Genomic DNA, 16,713 nt, shown 5'->3' on the forward strand with positions numbered 1-16,713 from the left:
AAAAAAAAATTATGCTAAAGATGTATACAACTTAAACTATTATTTTTATTACATTAACATAGCTCTTATGTTTGGTGTTTTTAGGGCAATTTTTCATGGGTGGCCAAACACATATTCCTTTACAAAGGCAATGGGAGAGATGCTTTTAGTACACTATAAGGAAGATCTACAACTTGTTATAATACGTCCTACGATTATTACTAGCACTTATAAAGAGCCATTTCCGGGATGGATTGAAGGAGTGAAGTAAGTAAATCATCAGAATTTGTAAATTCAAAATTATGATCGATATACACATTAGTATACCACTAATAAAAAATTATTGTTACTCAAATTTTTGAAATAATTAAAATAAAGTACAACATTTATTTAATTAATTAGAAGTGATTCATGATCTCTAGCTTATATATTATGTATATAATTTTGCAATTGCAGAACAGTGGATTCCTTTATTTTAGCATATGGTAAAGGAGTAATGAATTTTTGCTTTGGTGACCCAAATACAATACTTGATATGGTATCTCCTCTCTTTGTTTTAATTTATTTATATATATGTGCGTGTGTGAATATCTCTTCCTAATTTTTGACTTCTTCAATTACAGATTCCAGGTGATATGGTAGTGAACTCGATACTTGCCTCAATTATAGCACATATTGGAAATGATCAATATTACCCTTCTCAAGAATTAATATATCATATAAGTTCTTCGAAAATAAATCCCATAAAATCTTTAGATATTCAATCATTTTTATTTCATTACTTCACAAAAAATCCATGGATGAACAAAGATGGAAAAATTATCAAAGTGGGGAAGCATACACTATTTAGCAGCATGGATAACTTTCGAAAATACATTTCAACCTATTATTGGCCATTGTTAAAGGTTTGTTTTTTTTAGCATAGTAATATTTTTCATCTTGATACAAATAAGCTTCGCTGTGAAACTTGTCTTTATGCAAATTTCATATCGAAATGAGACTGAAAAGTTAGAGGTCATAAAAAAATGAATTCACTATAAATAGCACTCATGAGTCATGACTCATGGGCCACTTCCAATGCGGCCCATTTTTTGAAAAATATCTTTAAGTATATTCAAAAAATGAAATGTAGATATTTGTAAATTTTACTTGCGAATTAAGAAATTTCAATGTTGAGGTGCCTTTTGGATTAAAGTCCAAAGGAACAAAATCACGAGGCTCTAAAATTAAGTCAAACTAGACAATACTTTAATAGTCGAGCTAGGGGCATAATAAGAAAATGCATATATAAATAATGTCCATCGAACTACTCTTTCGATCCTGCCTTTAAAAAAATAGCCAATGTCCTAGAGTTTCACTTGCGCAATTTGAAACTCTAGGACCGTGACTATTTGTCAATATAATTATAAAAGCTAAAAAATGATTATTTCATAAAGTTGACCAATATATACGAGTTTATAGTTAATAATTAATTAATAGTTATTATTTACAATGATACTAATGGTGCTTAATTAATTTCATATGGTTGTAGATAGTAGAGTTGGCAAATATATTATCATGGCGTCGTTTTGACAAAACCTACAAGGATTTGAAAAGGAAGATTGATATGGCTATACGATTATCTGAACTATACAAACCTTACTTGCTTTTCCATGGAAGGTATGTCAATCTTCATATTTTTTTAAAAAAAATCCCAATTAATTTCTTCGTTTCAGTATATGTGACACACTTACTTTTATTTTTTAATTAGTTAAAAAGAAATGATACAATTTTATACTTGAAAAAGATTAACTTTATTATTTGATCTGAATGAGAAACTATTATAACCACACAAATATTGTGGTATATATTTAGTGTTCCATATATTTAAGGTGATAAATTTCAAAAAATTTATAGCAATGCAAATGAGATGCAATGCTTAAGACAAGGAGTGAAAAATCTTAAGGGAAACTTACGAAAATTCCACTACTTTAGGAGCTAATTACTTAGATACTATTTGGTTTGCAATATTACGGATCTTACCGGATTTTGGTGCATCCAGATACGTCTAGATACATGATGCCAAAATTAAGTGTAATTTGTTCTACATACACTATATTCAAGTGGATTCACATGTATCTGGATACATAACAAATCTCACTTGCTTCCCTCTTATCCCGCTCGCCAGTCTCCCTTTTGTATCTAATATCTCAGATACATGTGAATCACCCCAGATACATTATATGTATGTATCTAGTGTGATTCACATGTATTTGAGATACATGACTATCTCACCCGCCCCCTCCCTATCTCGCTCGCTTCTCCCTATTTAAGTATATCTAATAGCAAAAATTCATGTATCTAAATTTATCTTCCTCAATATATAACGATAAACTCCTAATTAATGGTACAATACACAACTATTTAAAAATATAAATAGAACTATAAAATATAGTATGAATATATATATCTAATAAGGTCTAAGTTGCTCAGACTCTCCAAAATTGTTGCCGCACCCGTGTCAGATCCTCCTAAAATGCATTACTTTTGAAGGATTCAACACTCACACGATGACATTTTTGAAGAGTCCGAGAATAAGATAATTTCTCCAAAAACTAAATCATGAAAATATGATGAGGCCCAACATAACATGTAAGTTTGGGCTCATTAATAGCACATCCATTTATTAACTAAGTTTGTCTTAGCCTTCCAATTCAACCCATCTAAAAGTTGAGTTTATTTTATTTAAATATATAGTCCAAATCGAACCATGAAAAATTGTCAAAAATTTGGTAAGATTGATCAAGTTGGATTGTCACCCAATATTTAGCCCATCTTAACCTAATACATATTAGCCCAAGTGACATTTTAGCAGATCAAGACTTATTTATTTTTTATTAACTCAATCAATTTTAATTTGTTTAAACTCAACCTACTCACCCCTTTGACACTCTTATTTAAGTCATAAATTAAAAAAATTATACTTCTAATTTCTAAACTTATTTTTAATCAGCTTTGATGATGCTAATACTGAGAAATTGAGAATGGCAATGAAAGAACACAAGATGGATGATGTGCTCAACTTTGATCCAAGTTGCATTAATTGGGAAGATTATTTTATGAACACTCACCTTCCTGGAGCTGTTAATCACATTTTCTAGGGATTATATATATTAATTAATTCTTCTTCAGCATATTATATAAGAATGATATATTGTTTGCAATAAAAAAATGTTCAAAAAAAGTATTAGTGTGGTTTTCCTTTCTTTCTTTTTTTTTTAAATGTATAAAGATGAATTGTTCATCCTTCATGTAACACAAGGAGGTTTGGACAAATATTCATTTTTTTTTTCTCTTATTTGTATAGCCTTTCTAATTTTGTGATTAATACAAAGGTTGGGCTTACACCCAACTCCATCAACACTATGGTTTAAGAAATTTTTATCATTAATAAATTATTTTCTCTATTCATTTTTATGTGTCCACTATTTTTAAAAAAAAAATTCGTTTTTATTTGTTACTTTTAATATATTAAGAAAAAACAATTTTTTTTCTTCATATTTTACGCTTAGCAGTTGTTATTTATTTCCCAAATTATTTTATAAGATCTAATATTAAACATCAATTAATAGGGATAATATGACAAATTAGTCATATTAATTTTTTTTTTTAATAGGCGTACTAAAAATTAACGGAGTGAGTAATATAATTTGGTATGAATACTAAATGCAAATTTATTATTATTGTTTAAAAGCAAAAGTACTTCTATGAAATAGCTTTTCCATCCTATTCTGGTCCCTACCAATAGATTTAATATGAATTACATACTATAATTGAATGGGTTAACTGTGGATATAATAATATTACATTTTATTGGAATTAGAATAATAGAAACAAATATTAAAAGAATGACCATACAAAAAAGAGATATTAATTAATCAAAAAAAGAGATATTAATTTCCCTCGTATCGAGAGCCATGTTCTTGAATATCAATTTAGGGAGCCGCTGGGAGAGGAGATCAATACAAAAAAAGAGATATTAATTAATCAAAGGTCCATTAATTATTATTTTTACAAAGTTAAGGGGAGCTTAAGTTCGACCTATTGTTCTAATAGCTGCTTCACAAAAATTAAGGTTCTGATAAAAACTATACAAATTTTGCACAAATTTACAAGTCCAGCGCTATAGACAAAATTAGTTATAACATCTCAACTGGATCAGTTCTATACAAAATAAGTCTTCCTTTGCTATGCCGGCTGAGGGACTTTATTTGTATGAGATCAAGTTTGTAAGGTTCGATGACTATCGATGGTACGTGAGAATGTGCAAAAATAAATAACCCTTTATTTGTAATACTCCATTTTGCCAAGGCATCTGTAACTTGGTTGGCTTCTTCGTAACAATGTCTAACCTCACATGTAATAGTATTTGAAATATTTCGAATACGACTAATGATATTCTTCATTGCCAAGGGATATTGTAACCCTACCATTTAGACCATTTACCTCTATGATCTCTACAAATGCCTCTAGTTCCAGCTCTTCCAATGGCATCCTTGTTTCCATCAATATTAATCTTCAACAAATTTTTAGGGGTTTAAGCTATTTAACCACAATTCATTCAATTTTGGAAATAAGGTCAGTAATATGTTGATAGTAAGAAATAATTCTGCCAATTTAATAGAAATAAGACCCAATACAATTCCTTACTGAAGAAAGATGTGAAGAACAGGGGCGGCTTAAGCATATTAGTGACCTAAAGCAAAAATCAAACGGGGCCTTACACTTGAATTGTTAATAACTTTTATATAATTGATTTCTTCTAGTTTTCAATTGATGAAATAACCATTCTTATTTTAAATTATTTTTCATGAGATATAGTACTCCAAATATGTCAAATTTCTTCTAATAATTCCTTCATTTTCTATGAAAAGTTTACTTTTTCTACAAATAGTATTCAATATTTGTTAAAAAAATAATAACTTATAACATATTATTATTAAAAATGAGGCCTCTTAAATATGGGGGCCTAAGGCACATGTCTTTTTTTTAACACTGTCGAGCCACCCCTGGTGAAGAACCACTTATTTAAAATCTCAATTCAAAATCTGAATTATTTTTAGTAGTCATCTTTTTTATTTAAATAATTATATTAGTAGTTATCCTAAAATCCTTATTGGTTATGTATTTCTCCATATTAGTAACTTTTAGTTGAAACACTCACTAATTTTATATGAAAAAAGTAAATAAAAGCAATATGAAAACAAATTTGGCATTTAGGATTTAGCCCAAGTCTATGCTAATTAATTAATTAATTATTGGGTTACACATTGAGTATTGTGAGCTAGCTAGAAAGAGAGCTTTAGTTGGCCCAAACCTTTGGTACAATTGAACCCTTCTTAATTATAGAGTTAGATTAAGAAATTAATATGGACTATAACAATTGCTTGTAAACTTGTAAAAAAATTAAAAGGAGATTGACATATACAAAAAATGAAAAATTACCTAAATACGCATCTTATTTTGCTTCTAAAGTTTCCTACCATTTCAAATTCAAAAATCCCCTCTTAAATACATCACTCTCCTCTCCCTGATACATCCCTATCGATCCCCCTTCTCGGATACATACCTCCCCTCTCGGATACATTCCTCACCTATGTAATGTCTGTTGATGTATTCAGAAGTCCAGTGATGTATCCGGATGTCCTATCCCTTCTTTGATACATCCTTCCCTTCTCTTGGATACATCCTTCACCTATGTATCCGGATGTCTGCTGATGTATCCGAAGTTCATAAATTTTAAGGGATTTTTGTAATTTAATTTGAAAAAGAGTGGGGAAATAATGTAATTAGCTCTTAACACTATCGAATTTTGGTAAATTATACAAAAAAAAAAAAAAATTCATAAATTGAGTCTCACACTATCATTTTGCCATCTCTATATACTTATTTTATTGGATTATTAACTCCGATATCTATTGTGCGGTTCAATTTTTTTTTCATACAATATGATACTATTCATTTTAGACCAAATAATCCCACGTGATTTTCTTCCTATATACATTTAGGCCTAGGGTGAATCTATAACATAAATTCCTTAAAATTAGAAGCCTCCCCTAATCTTAAATTAGCTAGTATTAATCTTCTAGTTTTTTTGCCTATATATAGATGAGTACATGGATTCATAATATCATATATCATTTTTAATATCATTATTCACAATTGTAGAATTTAGCTTCCCAAGTTTTACACTATTTTTTTCCTAACAATTTCTATACAATGGAATTATCTAAATTTGAACCATTTCTAGTAGGCAAGACTATTCTCATTACTGGAGCCACTGGATTCCTTGCAAAAAGTACATACACACACACTCTCTCTCTCTATATATATAAATAAATATATTCATTGATTTCATATATATCCCTTGTACTTTTTTTTTTAATGTAGTTTTAGTGGAGAAGATACTTAGAGTTCAACCGGACGTGAAAAAACTATTCCTTCTGCTAAGAGCTTCAGACATCAAATCAGCCCGAAAACGCTTCAATGATGAGGTATTCACTATAACAAAATAACTTTTAGCGGCAATAAATAGACACATTAATAAAGAGTGCTAAAGTATTTACCGGTATTAGTTAAGTGCCATTAGATCCAATGTCGCTAAAGGCTTTAGGGACATAAACAAAGAGTGTTGATTGCTGCTAAAAATACATATTTAACGGGAATTGAGCTATTGTCGTTAATTAATTGCTGCTAAAAAATATTTTTTATGTAGTGATTAAACATGTTATTCTTTTTAATAAAATTAAAATAAATCACATATAAAAAAACAAATATTCTAAATTATCCAATCTTATGAAGCATAAATGATTTGATGGGATTTAATTAAAAAAAAAATTGACTTGCCAATTTTATTCACAGATTTTGCAGGCTGAATTGTTTAATGTTCTAAGAGAAAAAATAGGTACAAATAACTTAAATTTTCTGGTAGAAGAAAAGGTATTTCCTATTGCTGGTGATATTTCAATTGAGGATTTTGGAATTGAAAACTCAGAGATGAAAGATGAGATGTTAAAAGAAATTGACATTATCATACACTCAGCTGCAACTACTAGATTTGATGAGAGGTATTCATATTATCATATTTAAATTGGCAGAATATATCGACAATTCCTTATATATATGGACGATGTCAGTAAATTTCATTTAGATATTTGAATTAGGTTGTGTTCCAATTGAGCACTTCAACATATGAATAAGAAGACTTCCCGTTCTAATTTTGAAAAACAATTATGTGTGTTCTCAAACGTCTATTATGTAATTAAATTATTACCTATATGAAACATGATACCTTCTTTAATTACACACATCAGCCGCAATTGGAACATACATGAGGTTTTACATGTTATTGATTGGCTAATGTGTATAATTAAAAGGAGTGATATATTTGAACTGGTTATAACTTATCTACATAATGGACACTTGAGAACACGCGCAAATATTTTTGTGCAATTTGAGCCAGAAGTGTCTAATAGAAAAACTTTATCATGTGCTCAAATGCTTAATCAGAACAAAACATAGCTCGAATTTTTAAATGAAATTAACTGAGAAATTTAAGAGGTTATCGATATATTCCTTAATTTTAATGCAAGAAATTTTGATTTATTTCCCTATGTTTAGTTTCACTAGTATCTTTTTTTTTTCCTTCTTGTAGATATGATATTGCAATGAATATCAATGTGCTTGGTGCCTCCAATGTCCTCAAGTTTGCTAAAAGATGTGCAAATGTGAAAATTCTTGTTCATGTATCCACTGGTCAGTTATTTATATGATACTCATTTTGGAAGTATATTCTGCACCACTTTTTTAACACGAATATATCTGCTTTAAATTACAAAGTTAAAAGTATATTTGTCTCTTTTTTCCTACTAGCTAGGAGAATAAATAAATTGACTGTACAGTCAAATATTGAGATAATAGTCAAAAACACATCTGAAGTATCACGTTTTTTGTGAGTTTCATACCTAATCTATCATGTGTTTGTGTTTCTGACCTGAACATCACTGAGTATTATTAAAACACACTTCGAAACTGACTAGACCAATTGTTTAAATATATTCATCAAAAAAGTGCGTGACAACTTAATTTGCTTATAAAATTTCATCCTATGAAAACTGACTCATTAATTTTGAATTGTGTTTTGATGAACAGTTAGTAATAGTTCAAGTAGAAAACGTAATCACCTAATAGTTTAGATAGAAAATTCGCAAAAGAGTGATACTTCGAATATGTTTTCGACTATTATCTCAATATTTAACTGTAAATTCAATTTATTTATTGTATATTATATCAACTCAAGATCTGCCACTACACTGCTAGATTTGGTAAATCTTTATTACTAGCATAATTTTGAGACAATTAAATATGTCATCTTTTATGTATTGTTTGTCTCACAGCTTATGTTGGTGGGGAAGGGGAAGGTATTATATCAGAAAAATCATTCAACTTTGGTGATTACTACATAGACATTGATGTGGAGAGGAAAGTGATAGAGGACAAACTTAAGGAACTTGAAGCTCAAAATTTGACATCAAAGGAAGTGACAATGGCCATGAGAAACCTAGGCATTCAAAGGTTCGTTGAATTTTTTTTATCATAAAGACAGGGGAGGACTCAGGTTGAGCGAAGGGGTGTCAAGCCACGATACTTCTTGTACATGTCTAAGGGGTGGAGACTAGAAGATGAGGTGTGTTGATCTGTATAGGGAAGACATCATCAATGTGGAATACGTGAAACTTATTTTCCTATTTTTCACTTAAATAGTCATGTTCTTCCTTTTCAAGAAACTTATTTTTCTTTCATACCCAATATACAATGTCATGACATGCTAAGGGTTTTCATGTTTCAAAATTCTTATTTCCTTTATACTTCATGTACAATCAAACATGTTCCCATAAAATGAAACGAGGGAATATTTCTATAAAGAAGAATATTGTATTTTAAATTCGATGCCCAGTCAAACAAGTTCATACTTATATTACATCAACATGACTATTGATCATTTAGGGCAAGTTTACATGGATGGCCAAACACTTATTCCTTCACAAAAGCAATGGGAGAGATGATGTTAGGACACTTCAAAGAGAATCTACAACTTGTCATAATACGTCCAACGATTATCACTAGCACTTATAAAGAGCCATTTCCAGGATGGATTGAAGGCCTAAAGTAAGTTTGTAAAATTGATATACTTTTCTATCCCAATTTATGTGACAAGCTTCAGATTCTAAGAGTCAAACTTATTTACAGTCAAATTTGAACTTTTTGACTTGAGAAATTCAAACTATGCCACATAAATTGGGACAGAAAGAGTACTTTTTTTTAGCTTGTTAATTAGCATCTTTTCACTATCTTCAGTAATTCAACTCTTATATTTGTATATATTATAACTAATTTGCAATTGCAGATCATTGGATACCTTTATGTTGATATATGGTAAAGGTATATCAAATGTCTTCCTTGGTGACCCAAACACAAATGCTGACCTGGTATGTCCTTTCTATACTTGTTCAAAAAAATTTAATACGATAAAGTTATTTTCGTGTGATCTATATGTCATGCGTTTGAGCCGTGGAAACAATCACTGATACTGACATATTTTGTCACAATCGTCATGAAATTGTAATGACTTATAGATTCCAGGTGACATGGTAGTAAACTCAATCCTTGCAACAATTGTAGCACATGGAAATAATAAATCACATCAAAATCACTTCATATATAACATCAGTTCATCTAAAGGAAATCCCTTGAAACTTGATGATATGAAACTTTACACATTTCATTACTTCACCAAAAATCCATGGATTGACAAAGATGGAAACATCATCAAAGTGAAGGAGATCACATTTTTAAGCAGCATGGACAACTTTCAAGCATACATTTCAAGATATTATTGGCCCTTGTTAAAGGTGCGTAACGTTCTAATTTTATCGGATATTCCTAAAGAAATCTCTTGTTAAAGGTTTCTTTTCAATATAAAGTTTTTAATTTTCTCTTTTTAACCATATATGATAACTGTTCTCGCTCACCTCCCTCCCATCTCGCTCACTACTCTCTTATTTTGCTTGTGTATCTGGTATCCCAGATTCATGCGAATCACACCAAATACATCTAGTATGTAACTAGTGTGATTCACATGTATCTAGGATACATAAAAAAATTTCACTCGCCCCCTCCTGTTCTCACTCACCTCCCTAGACCCTATTTCAATGTATCTGGTAGCAAATATATTCATCTAGGTGTATCTGACTTAAAATATGGTATGAAATTATTAATTAGTGAGATAAAATTTAATCATCTCAAACTATAAGGAGAATTAGTAAATATGGTAGAAATATTTATATAATTAGGTAGTTTCTCCTTATTTAATGAAAATAAAATTACACTTTCACAATAACACTACTTTTTTTTTTGGTAACAATAACTTGTTCTCTCATATGCTTTAGGTACTACAATTGGTAAATGTATTGACATGGTATTATCTTATTGATGGAACCTACACAAATTTGAAAAGGAAGATTAATAGGGCCATCCGTCTATCTGAACTCTACAAACCTTACTTGATTTTTCATGGAAGGTATGTGCACATTATGATTTTTAAGAGTTAAGTTATACGTATCACCTATCGTCATCAGTGTAAATAATTTTTTAAATCACACTATCAGATGTNTTGTTCTCTCATATGTTTTAGGTACTACAATTGGCAAATGTACTGACATGGTATTATCTTATTGATGGAACCTACACAAATTTGAAAAGGAAGATTGATAGGGCCATACGTCTATCTGAACTCAACAAACCTTACTTGATTTTTCATGGAAGGTATGTGCACATTATGATTTTTAAGAGTTAAGTTATACGTATCACCTATCGTCATCAGTGTAAATAATTTTTTAAATCACACTATCAGATGTCTACATGATAGCCTGCCTCCTTAAAATGTAGGATTGGAATCTTGAAAATAAGAATAAAGATATGTGTGATGATTAAAAATTATGTATATTGTCGGTGCATATATTTACTTAAGTACTTATATCAATCGTCGTTGTAAAAGATACTTTACACTATCAAATCATCTAGAAGTTATAAGCCTCTTTCGTTTAACATTTTGTGATCTGTAATGTTGAAAATAAGAAAACCAGAATACGTACGTACTACAACATGCTAATTAATTGATCTGATAGTGTAAAAGTTTCTTACACTGACGATATATATTTTTTTATACTTTATTCAGCTTTGATGATTCTAACACTGAAAGGTTGAGAATGGCAATGAAAGAGTACACGATGGATGATGTGCTCAATTTTGATCCAAGTTGCATCAATTGGGAGGATTACTTAATGAATATTCACATCCCTGGGGTTGTGAAGCGATTAGCCTAACGATCATATTTTGAAGCTGTTAAAGACATAATTACGTAAATTAAACTATATTATTATAATAATTTTAACTAGTTTTGAGATCATGAAATAATTACGTGCTTTATTATAAGCTTCTTGTGTATTAGTTATTCGATCTACAATAAAATAGTTTCAACGAATTTCGTCACTAATTTATCTTTAAATAGCATGTTGCTAACATGACAATTCGTCGTTAAATAAGATCAACAGATTTTTGTTGTTTAGGAACAAAAAATAGTCTGCCGCTAATTTGGAAAAAAGTATCGAAAAGCAAAAAAACGATCGAATTGATTCTTAACTAGTAAATTTAGATATGAAATCTTTCGAACAGTCTACTACCAACATTTAATATAAATTTTCTGAAATGATAAGTTCATAATAATATATCTAATATAATTCCATGAAAATCTTTCTTAAGTTTGGAGACTTAATATGTCAAGTTAGATCGACAATATCGACAAAACGAATTTCTTAAAATCCATTATAGAATAATGCAAGGTAGAATATGTTTAATATATTTGAACAATAATACTATTAAGGGAATAATTTATACTAAGACCTATAGTTTTATTTAGGTACAAAAACATTCTTCATTATTTTGTTATTATATAGGGGACCTTGCCTCTTAACTTTTATTCAAAACTTATTATTATTATTATGGTGGGGTTGTCACGCCTCGAACGTATAATTTGATCATGATCGACACTCAAAATCATTGTTGGTCCCAAATAAATTTTTGACTTGACTTACTATTATAGTAAGACTATAAATACCATGTGAAAGTTTTTAAAAGATGAGCTACACAATTGATGTAGAAAACATAACTCGAGTAACTTTATATATAGTAAGTCTTGAAAGTAGAGTTGTTTGAGAAATAACTGAAATATAATTCAATCCGACTCATCTAACTTGTCTATGAAGTCTTTATTGAAATGAGGATAAATGCCAGAACAAGATCCACAATTACGTACCTTATTATTCTACTAGAAATAAATAATAATTAACTAAACTGAACTAGCTAAACTAGAGCCCTTCGGAAGAAAAGATGTCTCACTAAAATCTGATGGAAAGAGATCCTATTGAAAATGCAGTAATAGAGATGAGTTTGACAGAAGAAGATCTTGTGAGGGAGGAGGAGAGAAAATTGTGAAGAAACAGTAGAGGGGAAAATTAGGAGAGAGAATGAACTGATTTGGAGTGAAAGCGTAAATTATGGAGATAATTAAAGGAATAAATAAGTGCAAGAAAAGGGAGACCTTTTATTCCATTACAAGTACAAACAAGGAGTAGTAAGGATAGGGGCACCAACAGTGATCAATGATTGAAAAAATAATCTTTTGGAATATCAGTCAATACTCAAAAGTCTTTTGAGAGATTAATGGACTTGAATAGAAGACATCATTATGCATTTATATCCCTGATGGAGCCTTTTCAGAATCCATCAATGTTAGAACAATATAAAATGAAACTAGGTTTTGACAAGGCTGCAGCAAATTGTAATGGCAAAATATGGTACTTTTGGAAAGATGAGTGGATGGGCAGTATATTGTTGGACACCATTCAACAAGTTACTATCCAATTCAAATACAACAATAAGGAGTTTATTATATCGGTTGTGTATGCAAGGTGCAATGCTTTAGAGAGACTGGAGTTGTGGGAGGAGTTAGAGAGTGTAGCGGAGAGATCAGTGCAATGTCCTTGGATTATTCGGGGAGATTTTAATGTCATTTTAAATGAGGAGGTTTAGAATTTTCTCCCAATGAAGCCATCGATTTTGCAGCTTTTATTAGTAGTGGTGCACTTTCTGAAGTGCGATGGTTGGGCAGTAAATTTACTAGGTGGAATGGAAGAATTAAGGAGGCGTGCATCTTCAAAAGATTGGATAGAATATTGGTGAATCAAGCTTTTCTGGATGTTTTCCTTCTTCTGAGGTCAATCATCCAGTTAGACAAAGGTCTGATCATGCACCGCTCCATAAGATATGTAACTCAGAAGAGGAACTTTCAAACCTTTCAGATTTCTAAGCTTTTGGAGTAAACATAAACAGTTCAAGAATATAGTAGAGGAGAATTAGAAGGTTGATTTTGCTGGAAATCCATTTATCGAATTCCATGTAAAATTGAAAAAGGTCAAGAAAGCGCTGTCAATTTGGAGTAAAGAGGTGTTTGGTGATATTTTTTAATAAATTGCCACGATTGAGGACATCATTAAGGTGAAAGAGACGCAGTTGGAGATACAACCTTCAGCAACTAATAGAGCTGTACTATGCAAGGTGGAAGCGGAATTAAAAAAATTCTTGAAATTGGAGGAGGATTTTTGGAGACAGAAAGCGGGAATGAAGTGGTTCATGGATGGAGACATGAATACTAAATTTTTCCACTCGTATGTCAAGGGTAGAAAAAAGAAATTACACATGGCTGAGATGATCACAGAGCAAGGGGTGACACTGAGTACTAATGATGAAATTGGGGAGGCAGCAGTTCAATTTTACAAAGATCAATTTTCTGAAGAGAGAAGAGTAGAAGAGTATTCAATGCTGGAACATATTCCTAAGTGCATAACCAATGCAGAAAATGAAGTAATGACAAAGCTTTCTAATCAAGATGAAGTTAAAAAAGTGGTTTTCAAGCTTAATGGAAGCAGTGCATGTGGGCCAGATGGCTTTATTGGTCATTTCTTTCAAAGCTGTTGGGAGATAATTGGAGAAGATATTACCAAGGTGGTGAGGGCTTTCTTTTGTGGCCAAAAGCTGCCTAAGTTTGTAACTCATACAAACTTGGTGTTGTTACCCAAAAGGTATCAGCAAAGTATTTCACTGATTTAAGACCCATAAGTTTTAGTTCCTTTATAAATAAAGTTATATCCAGAATGGTTAATGAAAGGATGGTGGTGATGTTACCTAATCTTATATCACCAACACCAATCAGGCTTTGTTAAAGGAAGGAACATTACAGAGAATATCTTATTGGCGCAGGAAATAATCAGAGACATTAACAGGAGGAACAAAAATATTAATGTGGTTGTCAAGTTGGATATGGCCAAAGCATATGGCAGAGTTTCTGGGATCTTTCTAACGAAAGTTCTGAGAAAATTTGGCTTTGCAAAGGCAATCATTGATATGATATGGAGAATCATGTCCAACAATTGGTACTCAGTATTAATAAATGGCAAAGCACATGGATTTTTCCAGTCCTCTCGAGGACTGAAGTAGGGTGATCCATTATCACCAACCCTGTTTATTATTGCATCAGAGTTATTAGCTAGAGGGTTAAATAATTTACACAAGGATGATAGCGTGAAGGGTTATGGCCTTCCCAAATGGAGTCCGGAGGTAAATCATTTGTCTTATGCAGATGATACTATTCTATTTGGCTCAGGAGGCAGAGATTCAATTATTAAAATGATGAAGGTGTTAAGAGACTATGAATTGGTTTCGGGTTAAAAGATCAATAAGGAGAAAAGTTTCTTTTACCTTCATGATAAGACTCCTTTGATTGTAGCCACTAGAATGCGTAGATTAACAGGAATAAGGCAAGAAAATTTTCCTTTTACCTATTTGAGCTGCCCAGTTTATTATGGAAGAGGAAGATCAGTTATTATGAAGACATGGTTAAAAAGATTGCCATGAGGGTCCTTACATGGCATAACATATTTTTGACTTTTGGGGGAAAGTGGGTGCTTATTAACAATGTACTATAATCCATGCATGTGTACATGTTATCCGCATTAAACCCACCCAAAAAGGTGTTGGAGCAAATACATCAAATTTTTGCTAAATTCTTTTGGGGAAATTTGGGTGGAATTAAAGGAAAGCATTGGGTGACATGGAAAGAGTTATGTTTTCCAAAAGCTGAAGTGGGTTTGGGCTTTAGATCATTACATGACATCAATGATGCTTTATTTGCTAAATTATGGTGGAACTTTCGAGTGTCCACGTCATTATGGGCAAAGTACATGTGGAATAAGTATTGTAAAAAGCTCCACCATGTGATGGTTACGAGTTCTGGTGCATCATAGGTATAGATGAAAATGATCAACATTAGGGAGGAAGTAGAGCATGAAATTTGGTGGCAGATCAAAGGAGGAAATTCCAGCTTTTGGTGTGATAATTGGACAAGACAATGAGCTTTATACTACATAGAAGGGGAAAGGGCACATAAGGAGGAGCTAGAGGTGAAAGATTTTATCATAAATGGAACATGGAATGAGAACAAACTGAGGAATTTTATATTTGAGGAAATGGTGCAGCATGTACTTACAAACATCAGACCTAATGTTACAGAGGTATGTATTGATAAGGCTTGGTGGAGAAGCAACACCAATGGAACATTCACTGTTAAGTCAGCATTTCATATGGTGAGATGCAAAAAGGCAGAAGAAGAATGGAGGAAGTTCATGTGGGTTAAAGGCTTGCCAATTAAGATTAGTTTCTTTCTTTGGAGAGTGTGGAGAAGGATAATTGCTACAGATGATAATCTTAAAAGGAGAAGGATGCAAGTAGTTTCCAAATGCTACTGTTGCGAAACAGGGGAAATGGAGACTATGTCTCATCTTTTACTAACAGCTCCCATAGCCCAAAAGCTATGGAAGCAGTTTGGTTCATGTGCAGGTGTCATTATAAGTAAGTTAACCTTACAACACTGATTTTCAAATGGTGGGAGCACAGTGCATCGAGCAAGTTAGAGCACATTTTGAAAGCGATTCCAACAATCATTATATGGGAACTGTGGAAGCGCCGAAATGCTCGTAGATATGGAAAGGAAGTAACTTACAACAGGATGTATAATCAATGTCAATTAATTAGATACCAGTTAGTAAGGTTAAGATTTCCATGGATTAAAAGAATGCCATTTCAATGGCCAGAGATGGTAGAGGTGTTACAGAATTACAAACCTACTTTACACTACCATTTGGTGAGTTGGAAGCCACCTAAGTGAAGGTTGGGTTACGTGCAATACTGATGGAGCAAGCAAAGGAAATCCGGGAAAGAGTGCTTATGGGTATTGTATAAGGGATGGACATAGAGACCTTATATATGCGGAAGCACACAATATAGGTGAGGCCACCAACATGGAAGTTGAGGTAATGGCAATATGGAAAGCTTTACATTATTGTATGGAAAATAGATATAGTTAAGTTTGATTGGAAACAGATTCTCTAGCTTTAAAAAATATGATAAGAAGATGTTGGAGAAAACCGTAGGAGGTGATTGAGAAAATGGAAGATATCCAGCAAGTCATTTAGAAAATAAATGTACAGGTTTGGCATGTTTTTAGAGAGGCGAATCAATTAG

General features: G+C 31.6%; 3 protein-coding genes across 3 annotated transcripts; all 3 read left to right on the forward strand.

The window, feature by feature from the left end:
* Window positions 1-67: 67 nt before the first annotated feature.
* On the forward strand, window positions 68-3,119 carry LOC125844579 (alcohol-forming fatty acyl-CoA reductase-like). Its single transcript, XM_049523884.1, has 5 exons — window positions 68-246; window positions 436-517; window positions 603-884; window positions 1,511-1,638; window positions 2,972-3,119. Exons 1-5 carry the CDS (start codon window positions 68-70, stop codon window positions 3,117-3,119), a joined length of 819 nt encoding a protein of 272 aa, XP_049379841.1.
* Window positions 3,120-6,159: 3,040 nt separating this feature from the next.
* Window positions 6,160-11,496, forward strand: LOC125844137 (fatty acyl-CoA reductase 1-like). Its single transcript, XM_049523395.1, has 10 exons — window positions 6,160-6,316; window positions 6,409-6,512; window positions 6,880-7,085; window positions 7,673-7,773; window positions 8,415-8,592; window positions 9,025-9,186; window positions 9,425-9,506; window positions 9,654-9,929; window positions 10,467-10,597; window positions 11,255-11,496. Exons 1-10 carry the CDS (start codon window positions 6,238-6,240, stop codon window positions 11,400-11,402), a joined length of 1,467 nt encoding a protein of 488 aa, XP_049379352.1. The 5' UTR covers window positions 6,160-6,237; the 3' UTR covers window positions 11,403-11,496.
* A 2,337-nt stretch (window positions 11,497-13,833) lies between these two features.
* On the forward strand, window positions 13,834-14,631 carry LOC125844580 (uncharacterized). Its single transcript, XM_049523885.1, has 2 exons — window positions 13,834-14,227; window positions 14,348-14,631. The coding sequence occupies exons 1-2, from the start codon at window positions 13,834-13,836 to the stop codon at window positions 14,629-14,631; spliced, it is 678 nt and encodes a 225-aa protein (XP_049379842.1).
* Window positions 14,632-16,713: the final 2,082 nt, after the last annotated feature.

Source organism: Solanum stenotomum, chromosome 11 (assembly GCF_019186545.1).
Source record: "Solanum stenotomum isolate F172 chromosome 11, ASM1918654v1, whole genome shotgun sequence".
In the NCBI taxonomy this organism is placed as follows: domain Eukaryota; kingdom Viridiplantae; phylum Streptophyta; class Magnoliopsida; order Solanales; family Solanaceae; genus Solanum; species Solanum stenotomum.

Bases quoted from the DNA above. Each gene is read 5' to 3' on its own strand.
- LOC125844579 (XM_049523884.1), top strand. From the start codon at position 68: ATGTTTGGTGTTTTTAGGGCAATTTTTCATGGGTGGCCAAACACATAT. The intron at 247-435 runs GTAAGTAAATCA...TTGCAATTGCAG, and splicing joins GGATGGATTGAAGGAGTGAA to AACAGTGGATTCCTTTATTT. The intron at 885-1,510 runs GTTTGTTTTTTT...ATATGGTTGTAG, and splicing joins ATTATTGGCCATTGTTAAAG to ATAGTAGAGTTGGCAAATAT.
- LOC125844137 (XM_049523395.1), top strand. From the start codon at position 6,238: ATGGAATTATCTAAATTTGAACCATTTCTAGTAGGCAAGACTATTCTC. The intron at 6,317-6,408 runs GTACATACACAC...TTTTTAATGTAG, and splicing joins CACTGGATTCCTTGCAAAAA to TTTTAGTGGAGAAGATACTT. The intron at 10,598-11,254 runs GTATGTGCACAT...TACTTTATTCAG, and splicing joins TACTTGATTTTTCATGGAAG to CTTTGATGATTCTAACACTG.
- LOC125844580 (XM_049523885.1), top strand. From the start codon at position 13,834: ATGGCTGAGATGATCACAGAGCAAGGGGTGACACTGAGTACTAATGAT. The intron at 14,228-14,347 runs GTATTTCACTGA...AACACCAATCAG, and splicing joins ACCCAAAAGGTATCAGCAAA to GCTTTGTTAAAGGAAGGAAC.